This window comes from Aulonocara sp. 'chitande type north' Nkhata Bay, linkage group LG7, assembly GCF_057382095.1.
Source record: "Aulonocara sp. 'chitande type north' Nkhata Bay isolate Kocher_YH1m ecotype deep benthic linkage group LG7, A_spYH_male_GT1.1, whole genome shotgun sequence".
Lineage (NCBI taxonomy): Eukaryota > Metazoa > Chordata > Actinopteri > Cichliformes > Cichlidae > Aulonocara > Aulonocara sp. 'chitande type north' Nkhata Bay.
In genome coordinates, this window is record NC_141350.1 from 50,977,514 (window position 1) to 50,992,708 (window position 15,195).

The window sequence follows — 15,195 nt, forward strand, 5'->3', positions numbered from 1 at the left end:
TTTCACAAATTTTAAGATTAAAAAGTAAATTTAAAACAATCTTTAAAAGTAACGACTTTAAGAGATACTTTTTTAGTGTACCACGTGACCCGGCTGTCAAAGATGGCCCCCTCCTACTGGGTGTGAGAGGACCGACAGCTGACAAAGGAAACAAATCTGTCCAGAAAGGACGGCACCGATTCATAGCGATTCACTGCACACGTCCGCTCAGACAACGCAGCGCTTGTATGGTATGTACGCTTGTCTTTGTCAGCCTGTATTGTGCGTCAGTGCTGCCAGTAGTTACTGCTGGCGTTTTGCTAGCTCTGTACAGTGAGCTTGTTAGTCTGCCGTTAGCTTGATGCCGTCAGAGGTTAAAGCATCCTCGGCTGCCAGAGAGACGCGTTCCTCGGTGTAGGGAGAATTATCTGGCCCCATTGGGCTGTATGAATGAATGAAACAAACTGGAGTTTTATTGTTTTGATTTTCTTTCCCTAATGTATCCTTCAGCTTTCATAACCATTTGTTAAGCATAGCCTCCATAGCTGAAACAGAACTCACACTACACAGACAGCTCAAACTCCGACCCCCACAGGAACAAAAGGTTGCAGCTGATGTGGAAAGAACATGTGTTTCATGTGTGGCCTTTTACTCGTGCTATCTGAGCTGTGTGAATTTCTCACTGACGGGGTGAATTTTCAGTGTGGTCATAGTTCATGGCAGGAAGCAGATAAAGCATGATCAAGGTTCAGAGTTAGAATAACGAAGAAAAGACTCAGCATTCAGTACAGTAGCATTTGAATCTAATTTTTTCACATTCTTCTGTTTGTTGTGATCTGTATTTTTTTTTCTCTTAAATGCTAACACTTTTTCCCCTTTTTCCTCGGACATCCATAGCAAAGGAAAGTTACCTTCCAAATGATGAAGCCTGTGAGAGAGAGGAAGTGACAGAAGAAGGCCTTCATTGCTGCACACCATCTGTTCAGATCAACCCTCCTCCCTCTTTGTGAGCGCCCACCCTGCAGCCATGCAAATCAACCCGGTGCACGTGGAGTCCACTGTAGTTTTGGCAGTGGTACTATGTGTCCACATGGCGGTCTGGAACCAGCACTCCTGGTGCAGCATAGCCCTGGTGATACAGGCTTTCTATGTGCAGCATAAATGGGACCGTCTGCTCAGGTCTGGGGGTGCTGTGTTCCAGTTTCGCCCTTCAGCGAACAGCGGCATTGTTCCGGCCTCTATGGTGATGCCTTTGTTGGGCCTGGTACTGAGAGAAAAGTGCTCTGCCTCAGGGAATGTCTACTTTGAGCGCTTCTCCATGGTGGTCACCATCACAGGCATGATGCTAGCCCTGTTCCTCTCCCTGATTGCACTGGGAATCACAAGACCTGTTCCCACCAACACTTGTGTAATTGCAGGGATGGCCGGCAGCGCAATTCTCTACACCACAAAGCAGACCCTGACGGTGTCTGAGGTCATAGAGGTCTTGGAGGTGCTGCTGATCTTTGTCTATCTCAGCCTGATTGTGCTTTATCTGCTGCCACGCTGCTTCACGCCCGGAGAGGCACTCCTCATTGTCGGTGGGATCAGCTTCATCGTGAACCAGCTAATCAAGCGCTCCCTGAACCTGGCGGAGGTCAAAGGTGACCCGGTGAACTATTTCCTCCCGGTGTTAGTGGTGGGCTCGCTGCTGCTGGGCGTTTTCTTTGCCCTGCTCTTTTGTTTCATGGAGTCTGAGAGCTGGGGGTCATCGCTCTTCTTTCACATGATGACAGCCGTTCTGGGTCTGGGGATCTTGATGCCCTGGCTGTCTTTGTTCATCGGTCGCCACCCCCTCATGTGGTTGTTGGACTTCATCACGTTGAATGACAGGAGACTCTGCCTGCTGGCGTACTGGGTGTTTCTGTCTGTCGTGGCAAGTTGCGTTGTGCTACATCAGAACTATCAGCGCCAGTCGGGTTCCAAGAAGCACCAGGCGTCGACCATCGTCAGGAAGTACTTCCATCTGATTGTAGTGGCCACCTACATTCCAGGGTTGATCTACGACAGGCAGCTGCTCCATGTGGCATCTGTGGGTTGCCTGGCGGTTTTCTTGTTCCTGGAGTATGTGCGTTACTTTCGAATCAGGCCTTTCGGTCAGCTGCTCAGGCAGTTGCTCACTCTGTTCCTGGACGAGCGGGACTCTGGGCCTCTCATCCTCACCCACATTTACCTGCTACTGGGCATGTCTTTGCCCATTTGGCTGTTTCCTGGACCCTGTGCCCCTAAGGGACTACTTCCAGGGGCGGGTGGCCTGGTGCCCTACGCAGGTGTGCTCGCGGTGGGAGTTGGAGACACTGTGGCCTCTGTGTTTGGCAGTACCATGGGGGAGATCCATTGGCCCGGCACCAAGAAAACCTTAGAGGGGACTGCGACATCTGTGTTCGCCCAGATCATCGCCGTGGCCATGTTTCTCATCTTTGACAGCAGCATCAATCTGAACACCACCTACTCATGGATTGTTGGCTCCATCACTCTGGTGGCCATGCTGGAAGCCTACACCTCCCAAATAGACAACCTGCTGCTTCCACTCTACCTCTTCATCCTCCTGTTGCTTTGAATGGACCGATCATACAAACAAGCAGATCCACTGCCTGTTTCTCAGCCATTTCTGGTGGTGAACTTGGGACAAAAAAAAAGCTGTCTTTCGTAGTCTGTGGAGATGATCGGTAGTTATTTTTGACCAGCACAATGCGATTGAAAGCAGTCAGATTAACCGACCAGGGTATCGACAAACCTTTACATGCGACAGTGTTGGCATGACAGTCTGTTGTCTTTAGATCATTTTCAGTATCCTTTCCAATGACCAGTGGAACATTTTAGATCAAGTCTGAGCCTTGCGACAGAGGTGGCGTATGTTTTCTCTGCCACCGACACCAACAGCTCCTAAATTATGCAACGGGAGACTCAGTTTAGCAGAGTGTGGAGGGGGAAAAAAAGTGTTTCTTAAATAGAAATCCTTTTTTTTTTTTTTATAATCGGCAAGAAACACTCAAAATGTCCTGTCGTTTTTATTTCGTAAACAGATACATGCCTTGTATTGCCTTTCGAAGAACATAAGTTAACTTTAAATTATTGATATGTCTTTTAATCAACTTTCTCACGTCTTTATTATTATGTTTGCCTCCCTGATGGCAATATGAAGAAGTTTCTTCTGAAAATACTTGCCTTAAGAAGTCTATTTTCTATCACACACAACCTACCATAATAGAAGCTGTAGATGCTAGCATGGCAGCCCATTTCAACTCTTATTTAAAGGGCTGATTTATACTTATATATGGTAGAAACACACTATGCTCCTGCATGAGACTGATGTGATAATGCAGTACTGTAATGTGTATGCCGGTTGTCCTACCGCATATATTTTTGTCAGATAAATCAACTTTGCTTACCGGTTTGTGGTTTAATGGGACCCTACACCCCTTAAATATGTACATTTCCTTGTAATACTGAGCCTTTAGTGTTTTGGGGGGTTTTTGGACATTGTAGATATGCTTTTGGGCCACACCCATGCACACAGGCCTTTACGTTTTGGCAACTTTTACAGCAAGAGTTACTTCTAAATTATTGTTTTATGTGCTTTATAGCAATATACTATAATTTCTATTGGGTTTGATCTCGTCATTTGCAGAAAAGGAAATGGAGCTGTTTTCAGTTCATCTGTAAAAAGTGTTTCTTTTTTGTATGTTTGTTTTTGTTTGTTTGTTTTTAATGTTCTGATGATCCTGCTGGTGTGTTTCTTTTTCCAACATTCTTACATTCTGAAAGAAAAATTTAGTATTGCATGTTTCAGAACATCTGAGAACAAACAAAGCTTGTTTTGGGGGTTTTTTTGGGGGGGGGGGGGGGTTGTTGTTGTTTTTGTTTTGTTTTTTGAAGATTGAGATGTAGGACCTATGTGAGCGACTGTATTTTAACAACACAAAGATTATCCCTTCGCTTTTTCACTTTGATTTGTGACACTAACACGAGGAGTTTGAATGCTGCGCTTAATAATTACACGTACATAAAGCTTTGTCTTTTTCATTTTAAGTTGGGTCTTAAAATGAACATACTTGAAAGCAGAGATGCTCACTGTTGTCTATAAATGGAGGAATTCATTGTCTTATTTGGGCACAAATCATTTAAAAAGATCTTGCACAAGAATAAAGCTGTTGACAATGCTGATGAAGAAATGCTTAATAAAGGTGGGTGGAAATGTCAGTTGCACAGTGAAACTCCATGGAGACTTGATCAAAAAAAATGTTTATTTAAAAAAAAAAAAAATTTCAGCCACAATTTAAAACACTTTTCCAGCAAATTTATAATTAAGTTAGAAAAAATTATTAGTCTAAATGCTGGTTAGTAAGGAACCAGAGATTGGCCAAGCTTGACATAAGCAGACTGGCTAAGCAGATGCACAGACTGAATTTGTCAAACTGGAATACTGGCGGAAGAACAGTATATTTTCCTAAGGACGATCAAATCGGCACAAAAATGCAAAAATTTCAAACACAGTATATCGGATGAAAGCAACACTGCTGCAGGTAAATCAGCAGCGTGTGAGACTGATCGAAAACGCGTTGTACAGTATGTAATTTAAAAAAAAAAAAAAAATCCTATGAATGTGTGTGTGCTTTAAGTGTTTTGACTGAAAAAGTGCAATATCAATAAAGTCTATTTAAAGCCAGGAAGGAAAGCTGGTTAAATATGGAGTTAACAGACTTATTACAATGTTATTAAAACATGGTTTCAAGTGTTAACATAATTATAATGCTGCATGCTGCAAAATCAGTCTGGTGTTGAGCTGTTTTCTTGAGGCATGCAAGAAAGTTTAGGTGTAGTCTTTCAACTGCAAACCTGCTGCTGTTAACAGCCTGAAACCTGCAGAGAACACAGCAGCTAATCCATGGCCTGGACTTCCTTTAAATATATGGTTACTATACACGTGATGAGCATGTGTCACTTTTGACATGACCAAGGAAAAAAATGCATCTCAAAGCCTCTTTCCCAGATGTACACCATTTCAAAGAAATGCTCAACTGGGTCTTCCTTCCCTCATCACTTCCTAAAGGTCGTGGCACATGGTATTCCCTCCCTGCTCCTGGTAATTCTGAAGCTTTCTTCCTGTTAAGAGGGAGTTTTTCCTTCACACTGTTGCCAAGTACTCACTCATAGGGAGTCATCAGATTGTTGGGATTTTCTCTTCATTATTGTAGGTTCTTTACCCTAAAATATAATCTATATTTTATATAAATATAAAACTGTGATTTAGTGCTTTATAAACAGAATTGTATTGAGTGGCAAAGCATATCAAAACATTCATTTTGAATGTCCCCCAGAAGAACTATTATGGAAGTTTAAGATATTAACAAAAATGTTTTGCAGACAGCACAGCACAGGGTTTGTGATTGGGGTTGGGGACCACCTCTGTGGAGTTTGTCTATTCTCCCTATGCCTATGTGAGTGATTTCCAGGTAATCCGGCTTCTTCCCACACTCCAAAAACATGTAAGTTAGGTTAACTGGTGGTTCTAAATTGACCATAGGTGTGAATAGACCGCAATAGACTGTGAACCTGTCCAGGGTGTAGCCACCTCTCAGTAGCCCAGTGACTCCAAATTGTTCAAGTTTAGAGAAATGGATGGATTTACATTACCAGTCAAAAGTTTGGACACAAACTATTTCAGGTGATAACCTCATGAAGCTCATTGAGAGACTGCCAAGAGTGTGCAAAGCAGCAATCAAAGCAAAGGGTGGCTATGTTGAAGAATGTAAAATATAAAACATGTTTTGAGGTATTTCACATTTTTTTTGTTAACTACATAATTCCATGTGTGTTCATTCACAGTTGCAATGCCTTCAGTGAGAATCTACAATGTAAACAGCCATAAAAATAAAGACAAACCATTAAATCAGAAGGTGTGTCCAAACTTTTGACTGGTAGTATATCTTATTTATACATGTCTATTTTTTCTATGTCTTTGCTATCATGGGTCATGAATAACACTTGGCTACGATCGATACAGGAACAATAGGCTGAGCTCAGGATTCAGCCTATAGTTTTCTTGTGTAATAAGATCCTTTTACCCTTATCAGAAGAATATTGCAAGCACAGCCATTCTTTGGGAAGTTAATGAAACAGTATTATCTGATTTTCTTTCCTTGATGATAATATCATAGATGCTGGTTATTCTTTGGGAGCAGCACCGGATGCCAAAGAATCCTTCAAGTGTAGAGAGGTGGGAAAGGGAGGTCTTCAGTGGGCTGCAACCTTACAGGACCAAAGAGATGGAAATAAGATGGACAGGTCAGGCTTGGGAAATTTCTTTGGAGCATCTTGTTTCATAAAGTTTGCATTAATGAGAGAACACTGATTTTCCATACAAAACTAAATGCTGACATATACAAATCTAGATATGTTGTATGAACACACACAAGGGTTGCTCTAAACAAATCTGTGCTTATTTGAAGTCTACTTGACGTGTGCATCAACACAAAACTGACATTAAACAAATTAATGAGGAACATCTCTATTTTACTACATGTTAACTGAGACAATCACTTGCCAGAAATATGTAGTCAAATAAAAGAAATGTCACAAGGCCAGCCCACACGGATAAAGTCTCACCAGTTGTCAGGGCTCCAGCGGGTCTGCTGGGCTTCCATGATGTGGAAGGTGTAGACATGACGAGACTCTTCAGAGGTGTTTTCAGCACTTCGATGCACCACCTGTCCGTGGATCAGGATGACACCACCTGAACAAGGGAATTTATTTAAGGGCCGATGGCGCGATATGGCAGCCTCGCTTCTGTCAGTCTGCCCCAGGGCAGCTGTGGCTACAACTGTAGCTGCCTCCACCAGTGTGTGAATGTGAGAGTGAATGAATAGTGGCATTGTAAAGCGCTTTGGGTGCCTTGAAAAGCGCTATATAAATCCAATCCATTATTATTATTATTATTATTATTATTATTATTATTATAACAGTGCAGAAAAAGAAAAAAACTCATGGCATTTAATCTAAGGTGAACTGTCCTGAGCTGTCGACGGTCAAAAGTTTCTTTATAAGCAACAACATTTTTTTTTACAATTTCAGTTGCAAAATGTCACAAAATTCAAAAATGCATCCATCAATCACCGACTAAATTTAGATTTATGCTAATGACCTTTTTTCACTGGTGCGGCAACAAACTTCTCGTCATCGTATGTCTGCTCTCTACCGATAAAGTCGGTCAGGGGAAAGGTGCCCTTTGGAGTACGCACCATACGTCTAGTGATACCGCCTGGGGCAAAAAGAGAAAATATTAAATTATAACATGCAATAAATAAACCTTAAAAACGATTTCAGAAATATGTGGCAGAGCAGTAGCTGGATAACATATACACTATACAGACATTCTGGTAGATACTTACTGTTGTGTGATCCTGGGATAAACCACAGACAGCCATTGTTAATAGTAGCATCTTCCAGGGCAATCCACACCCCCATAACTCTGCCCAGGGGCTCCGTGTACAGAAATGTAGCATCTTGGTGTGGAGTCACTAAGAAACACATGAGAATCCGCTATGGATATAATTTAAAATTATATGAATGTATACAGACAACCACCTCTAAACTGAAGGTTTTGTTATAGGTTTTGCATCTAACTAACCAGATGAACCGTATTTACTTTGTTAATAGAAGCCTGACATAAAATAAATCTCTAATTTCCTTTCCATAAAACCATATTTTGTCAGTGACACTGGAATTCCCAATCAGCTATCAGCCAAAAGTGTGCAGTGTGTCCTTAAAGAATTTGAGGAAACTGGACAGAAAGAAGTGGCAGACATGGTGGATGCTCTGTCATCGTTTAGGGATAAATTTCTAAATTAAACATTTTCAGTCATGGGATGGCCTCCCGAAATATAGGTCATATTATACAGCATCTGGAAAACACTGAACCTTTTAAACTTTAACAAGGTTCCAACTGCGACTTAAATTCAGCTTCATTACAAAACAAATATTGATGGGATTTAGAATAATGCTAACCTGTGTTTAGGCTAGTCACTTTCATGCCTCACTTTCAGTAGAATGAAATGTCATGGCAGTATTTTGGCACCCCGTTAACATAAACTACCATCAACAAAAGGCAAAAAGATGTAAGTTTCACAAAAGGTGGAATTCATGGCAAAACAGATTTTACCGGTATTCCTAATAATGTGGCCACGGCGTAAATGTTCCATTATTTACAAGGTTTTTATGTCAGTTTTTTTGCTTTTACTTTCGTGTTTTTATACCAAATTTGAGTGTCTTTAATATGAGACAGAAATAAGGATAAGAAGGGATCTTTGGTTAAAAAATGTGATCGGGAATGTGTACTCATTACTGACAAAAATATTCTGCTGAATTTTCTTACCTTCCCCACCGATGCCTGGTTGCTGTAAAAGATAAGGTTCTTATTTCAGTCTTTACGTTTTAATAAGTCATTATGTAGCACTGTCTAACAGTATAAGGCCATTTACCTTAAATATGAACATACTTTGGAGAATCACAGGACTCACTAGGCCCAGCTTTTTAGCTATGCCCTAGGAGAATGACATTTCATTGGACAGTTAGTTATTCTGTGACTCAGTAAATCATTCTTTCACTCCGTCAACCTGTTAGCTCACCTGGACTTTGGGCGAATGTGTAACCTTTTTGTACAACGGCTCATAGGCATGCAGTGCTAAAAGAAAAAAAAAAACCTAGCAGTTAGGAGATTTTTATGCAACAGTTTATAGGCTATGTGTTGTTGGAAAACCCCAAAAGCTCACCATGTCCAACTTTATTTAGTGACCGCTGCTTGGGTACAATAAACTCCCCTGCAAGGTGAGAAAAGCATCATCTCATTTTGGAGTTTCACAGCATGAGAAATGAAAGACAGTGTAGAAAGAATTTCACTGGAACTCACCTTTGTCATCAAAAACCCCTTTCTCAAAGAAGAATCTGATCCTATCTCCACTTGTGATGAAATAGTCAGCATTTCCCTGCAGGTCAGAGGGGAAAGACACCGACACTGACTACACTGTTGACATAAGAGTCTGCTTGCAGGGTCAAAGAGGTCGAGGCAAATAACTGTAAATGTGAAGCTAATTTTGTAGAAAGACTACAGGAGGGTGCGCACTCAGCTGCCTTACCTGCATCTGCAAGTGGTGATGTCATTGGAAGCATGTGAAAGAAACATTGTTCAAAGGAAAGCTGACAGTGTTAAAGATCCTGTGCAGCGTTGGTCATTGGGTCACCTGTGTTTTTAGCTGCTCATCATGGTAGGTGGAGAAGGTGGTGCGGCAGTGTTCGGGGACATCCATCCGCTCCACAATCTCTGCCATCCTCTGCCTCAGTTCATCACACTCCTGGGAGGTCAGCAGCCCGTCCAGAACCACGTATCCATCTTCCTGGTACTGTCAAGGAAATTTGAGCCGTTTACAGACAGAAGGAGCAATAACTGAAGCACCGAGGCTCGTCCTTTCGACCTTTCATGCCTGCTTTTCACACAAAGGTCTCTTTCACATTTCAAACTGAAGTCACACCCAGAGTTTAATTCACAGCCATGAGACGTGAAACACATTCTACATATTAAGGCCGGTTCCCAGTTTAAAATTGCATAATTACATTAAAACAGCTGCATAAAATATTTGAGTTTTGTTTTTTTTTATTCTTGGCTAATGAGTGTCTTGTGTTACTGATTTCTTAAGGATGACAGCTGCATCATAATCCAACAAGAGGAAAAAAAACATGTTTTAATTGTTGTCCGCCCTGCAGCATTGTTCTGTTTTCTGCTGCGTAGGATTTAACCCAACCGGAGAGAATGTGTTGAAAAATAGTTGCCATCGGATAGTTTAAGTACATATATATTTTATAAATATTATCTTATAAGCTTGCAAACTACGGCAAGATTACAAGACTACAGCATGGCCTGGGTTAGTTCCTGCTTTTCTGTAGCTTACAAGAACAGAGTAAGTGTTGGAAAATGGGGAATTTACTCCTGAGGGCACATATGGTGTTTTCCTAGCTGAAACAGGGGGCGTTTACTGACGCCAGTAGACCACTTGTGGCTGCAGGGTGTTGGCATGTGAAATGTACATTTCATTTGAATACAGCGACAAAATACAATCTTATTACCATATATAATACGGAAGAGGCTTCTGATGCACAATCGACATCGCAAAAGTAAAACTGTTTTCTATTCGAAGCAAACAGTGATCAAATTGCTAATTATTTAACTGAGCATTGGTAATTTAACTGTAAACTGCACTTCCATGTCATTTTCATCGGTATGGGAAAGTAATCCTCACCCTCTGCACATCCTGATCTGTCATAAAATCCATGGCGTTCCGCTGAGAGAAATCCACTGCACGGGACCGATGCGCCTGCGTCTCTCCCCCTGGTTGAAGCACAGCCTGTTCGTATCCGACCACGTGACGTGTCTACTTAAATTAAAGTGTTATCATACAGAGACCGTAATAGGATTTCTGGACCTTTGGCTGTATCCCAATTCAGGGTTTGCAGCCTCAGAGGCCACATTTTAAGGCCGATTACGTCACAGCGACGCGCCGAAGGCTGTCCCAATTCAAAGGCTGCTCGAAATGCGTCCCTCAAATGCGTCCTTCATTTCCCTGAATTTTAAGGATGTAGCGGTGTAGACTTCATGGCCCAACATATCCCAGACTTCATAGTGCGGCGGTGGGTGTGGATAATTTTGCCGAAAAAAACGGTGGAAGCGGAGCGGCCAAAGAGTAAACTTTCAAAAGTAAGTACTGAATATTATGTCACTTATTTGTGTGCAAATGTTTAATAATGAAGAACATTAAAACATTACTGCTGGCCACATGTCGGCAAAGTTATGTGACATTAGCGATGTTTGTACTTTCAGCGTTTACTTGGTTTTAAAGCCTTTACTTTATACAGTCATACAGGGGCGATTCTAGGATCAGAGCTTTGGGGGTGCTGAGCACCCAGACAGCTGCCCATCCAGGCAAGGTAAACTTTATTCATCACGATGAGCCTTCTTCCCTGTCTCTGTCAGTCCCTGCATCCCTAAATGTCTCCAGTTGTCCCGAGTTCCCTCTGTTCCTCCCTGTCCTCATCGTCTGTTGTCTTCATCTCCATTATCAGTCATCATAAATTTACCATCTCTGTGCAAGTCTGCAAATTTCTTTATTAAATCATAAGATTCTTAAATTCATCAAGTCTCTCTGTGCCTGGGTCCTCGTCACAAAACATGACATCACTGTTTTGTACATTTTAACACAATTTAATCCCACATTTGTGCAAGAAAAGCTAAACACTTTTTTGACCAGTCTGTAACAAAACCATCAAATCTGATAAAGGTTATTTAAATGCTGCTAAAGAAGAATGGATTGGAATTTAAAAACAAAAAAACAAAAACTGATCATGACAATGATTCTCATAGTGAGTAAAAAGTAAACTGGGTGCATTTTTTGGACAGAGATTCACTTTTAAAGTGTATGTATGATATAATACAGATATATAAAAAATACACTCCAAAAATAGAAGAGTCCTTGAAATATACAAAATATTATTAAAAGATTAAAATAAAATGAGACACCTTGGCCTTTGGTACAATGTATACAATGTATGAAAAGATGTTTAGTGCAGATGCTACTATGGCTCTGCAGATTTTTTTCTTTTCTTTTATCCTATGTCGCCTCACCTTGAGGTTGGCAAATCTGTCTATCACATTTTGGTGGTCAAGTCTCTCAAGCATCTCTTTCTCAACTGACATCACAGCCAGGTGCTGGAGTCTGCTTTGACCCATGGTCCTTCTCAGCCAGGTATGGAGCTGACTCAAGACACTAAAAGACCTCTCACAGCTATCTGGGATGGCACCAGCCTCACTCTTGAGATTCAAAAAGTTTTTGGCAACCGTGACTTCCTCTGACTGAAGTTCAACATGGTAATGCAGTGCTAGGGCTGACAACCCAGTTTGTTTTGCAGACTCTGTATAGCAGCTTTAATATAGGGAGAACACAACTTCCAGATTGTACGAGTAAAATTAGTTGTGTGTTTTTTTCTTTGCCAGTTTAACAGTTTCTGTTGTGCCTGTCACTGTTCCCTGTCTGTTTTCTTACCTGGTTCTTCCTGACCTTGTACTTTTCCCTCTTTCCTCTCTCCCTCTTTGGACTGACAAGACAATCATACACAAATAGATTGTATTCAATTAGATTAAAAAATACTATTAAGATCACTAATAAAAAAGTCCTCTCTCAGTGTACTTTCAACCAAAAGACAAATAACCAAACCACATAAAAGATATAAATACTGAAACACTGATCCAACATTATCCTTTATTGACGGATCATTTGATTTTATACTTTTACCTGAATGTGGCTCCTTTTTTGAAAAAACTTCCTCATATCCATTATGAACCTGGCTGTCTCTCTGTACACACACACACACACACACACACACACACAACAGCAGTTATAAGGTTAATAGGAATCCAGTCAGTTAGCTAGTTAGTACCTTGGGTTTAATATCGGCACATGACAAAATAACCAGTTTCTCTCATTACATTTCAAACAGTTGTAGCAACAGTGGTGACAACAGCAGGCTACAGACAATGTTAAGTTTTAGGTTTTAAATAGGCTGTATACATTTCAATGAGATTAACAGGACGGTCAAATATCGCTGATTTTACTACAGAGCAGGACGGATTGTAGAGTAGCAAACATAGTCGGAAAACAAGTTTTCAATACTGCAGGTTACCTGGTGTAATGTTTTTCAGCTAAAAAGAAACATGGTCTGACTCCTACCTAACTATATAAAGAGTAACTGAAGGTTAAAGGCAGCTAACATGTCCTGTTTTAAGCCAAGTACCCACATCTCCGCTCTGCTGCGTCTCAGCCACCATCTCTCTGGCAGCAACGGCGCTAGAGCCAGAGCAGGGGAGAGGCGAGCTGGAACAAACCATTTTGGGAGGGGGGGTTATCTATACTTTTGTTGTTAAAATGTTCCATCTCAATTAAGTACTGTATGCTTTTTGTATTTTTAGTAGTGTGTCCCACAAACAGCAAATATTTTCAAAAAAAGTAAGAAATCTTTGGGGGTGCTTTGATTCATTTTGGGGGGTGCTGAAGCACCCCCCAAAATGGGCTAAAATCGCCCCTGCAGTCATATATCCACAAACACAACAAGCTGAAAGTCAGTGATGCTGCTCCGTTTGCAGTCCTGAATATCACGGCACAAGCAGGATTCACTGCACTGTTAATGTTAGCTATGTTATATTGCTGCCTCTGTTCAGTGGTGTCGAGCCAAACGGACTTTAACGTGTGTTTGAACGAGCTGACGGTTCACTCGTTAAGCTGAAAGAAAGATGCTTTAATCGCAGGAGTCACACATGTGTTCACTGTACCATTTGGGAACTCTTCTTGTTTAGCACTCGTAATAACACAAACACTAAATCCTCCTTCTCTTGTGCTGTTTTGTAGCAGTGTGTACACCTGAGACTGCCACCTGTCTGTCTGTCCTGCACTCTCTCTCTGTTTCTTTCTCTCTGATTGTGGAATAAAAGTATGAACATGTGTTTATAAGTCACACTTGTGTTTGAATCCTGCAGCTTATCACACATTTGATTTCCATGTGTGACAACTGCAAGTGTCCAGAGTGAGGACAGACTGAGGGACCCACTGCTACACATCATCTGTGAGGCTTTGCACCCCTGATGATCCACCAGGACAAACTCAGCAGTGTGTGAGGAAGAGGAGGAGGAAGAGCCAGCAGCAGCTGACAGATGGAGAAAATAGACAGACTGTTCCCTGTTTGTGAAGGACTGCTAGAAAAGTTTAAAATAACTAACTGTCTGTCCTGAATCAGTCTTATTAGGTAATGTTCAAATAATTTTATCATTCCAGTGTTTCCAGTGTGGGAGAAAGTACTCAGGGCCTTCAAGTTACACACTATGAAAGGCAGCAACAAGTTTAATATTCAGAAACCTAAAGTATGTATCAGCAGCAGAATGGACCTAAAAATAAATGTTTGTTTCAGTTCTATGAAGCTTTGAGTATTTTGGATCAGTAGCACTGCTGTGTTTGTTGCATCATATTGCTGTAATTGTTTATATGCTTTATATATTCTGAGGTAAGTTGATCTATAGTGTTACATGCTATTCTATAAGGATGTTATGTGTTTGTATACTTTCTGCCCAGTTTGTCCCATTTAGCAGAAGCCAGCCTGTTTAAGGCTCTGATATCTATTCTGTATGACTTAAAGCAGTTATGACATGATCTGATTTTCTCACCCAATAAAGGAATATTTAATATGTCAGTCTATTCTTTATTCTATCAGAAACAGTTATCACAGCTCGTACATTTTCTTCTTACACATATATGTAAGCATTGAGCCAAATTTAGTAATGCCAACATATTAAACGAACAATATTTGTCTCCTATATATAATACATCTATATATACACTGTCAAAGATACTTGTCTTTGAGTGAAGATTTAAGGTGATAGGAAATTTGAATAAATGCAACTTGAATCTTTACTGAGGCTCAGTGAATGACACGGAGTTCAAGCTCACTGCTGTAATAACTAATAATGATTAATATAATAATAAATATATTGGCCATATTATATTTACATTACCAAAGTGAGATGACTTTAGTCTCATGAACAACATTAGCTAATTGTTATTTACTAACTAATCTTAAAATGACCAACATTTCCTTTTGTACTTCATATGATTAAGTACTGCTGGTTAAATCTAATGATATGCTAAGAACAGTCATGTGAATAAAGTTCAAATAAAAGCATCGGACCAGAGCAGATACAGTGTACATTACATACTGAAAGAGCTTCCATCCCTTGCTGTCTTGTCAGACAGAATAGATGTCCTCATTTTGTCCAATCACCAAGTTGGGACTTGCTTTAGGGGGTTGCAAGCAGAGGTGAAAGAAGGAGGCCTACTTATAGATTTTACTTCAGTAAAAATAGCAAAGCAGCCACCAACAGTCATTTTCTTATTGTTATTACAGATGCATGAGCAGATTTCTACCTACTATACTTCAATGAATTGCATCATGATTATTCACCAGAAGTATCTGAGAAATGGTGAATTTTAGATGATTATTAAAAGAATAAATGCTTTAATAAATGCTTTGAACACACAGTTCTGCTGTTTACTGAAATATGTACAAATACACATAGAAATACACTAT

General features: G+C 40.6%; 2 protein-coding genes across 2 annotated transcripts; one reads left to right on the forward strand and one right to left on the reverse strand.

The window, feature by feature from the left end:
* The first annotated feature begins 103 nt into the window (after nucleotides 1–103).
* dolk (dolichol kinase) lies at nucleotides 104–3,851 on the forward strand. Its single transcript, XM_086301151.1, has 2 exons — nucleotides 104–230; nucleotides 877–3,851. Exon 2 carries the CDS (start codon nucleotides 1,007–1,009, stop codon nucleotides 2,576–2,578), a length of 1,572 nt encoding a protein of 523 aa, XP_086157277.1. The 5' UTR covers nucleotides 104–230; nucleotides 877–1,006; the 3' UTR covers nucleotides 2,579–3,851.
* Nucleotides 3,852–4,251: 400 nt separating this feature from the next.
* phyhd1 (phytanoyl-CoA dioxygenase domain containing 1) lies at nucleotides 4,252–10,593 on the reverse strand. The gene is made up of 11 exons (XM_086301152.1): nucleotides 10,311–10,593; nucleotides 9,258–9,416; nucleotides 8,927–9,002; nucleotides 8,790–8,837; nucleotides 8,646–8,701; nucleotides 8,499–8,561; nucleotides 8,393–8,414; nucleotides 7,410–7,538; nucleotides 7,163–7,279; nucleotides 6,628–6,754; nucleotides 4,252–6,270 (listed from the first exon to the last, which is right to left on the reverse strand). The coding sequence occupies exons 1-11, from the start codon at nucleotides 10,341–10,343 to the stop codon at nucleotides 6,225–6,227; spliced, it is 876 nt and encodes a 291-aa protein (XP_086157278.1). The 5' UTR covers nucleotides 10,344–10,593; the 3' UTR covers nucleotides 4,252–6,224.
* Between the last annotated feature and the right edge of the window lie 4,602 nt (nucleotides 10,594–15,195).

Excerpts from the sequence above, each read along its gene's own strand:
- dolk (XM_086301151.1), top strand. The coding sequence starts at position 1,007 with ATGCAAATCAACCCGGTGCACGTGGAGTCCACTGTAGTTTTGGCAGTG.
- phyhd1 (XM_086301152.1), bottom strand. The coding sequence starts at position 10,343 with ATGGATTTTATGACAGATCAGGATGTGCAGAGG. Across the intron at positions 6,755-7,162 it reads TGCCGCACCAGTGAAAAAAG|GTGGTGTCATCCTGATCCAC; the intron begins GTCATTAGCATA and ends TCCCTTGTTCAG. Across the intron at positions 6,271-6,627 it reads CGCTGGAGCCCTGACAACTG|GTTGCAGCCCACTGAAGACC; the intron begins GTGAGACTTTAT and ends TGGTCCTGTAAG.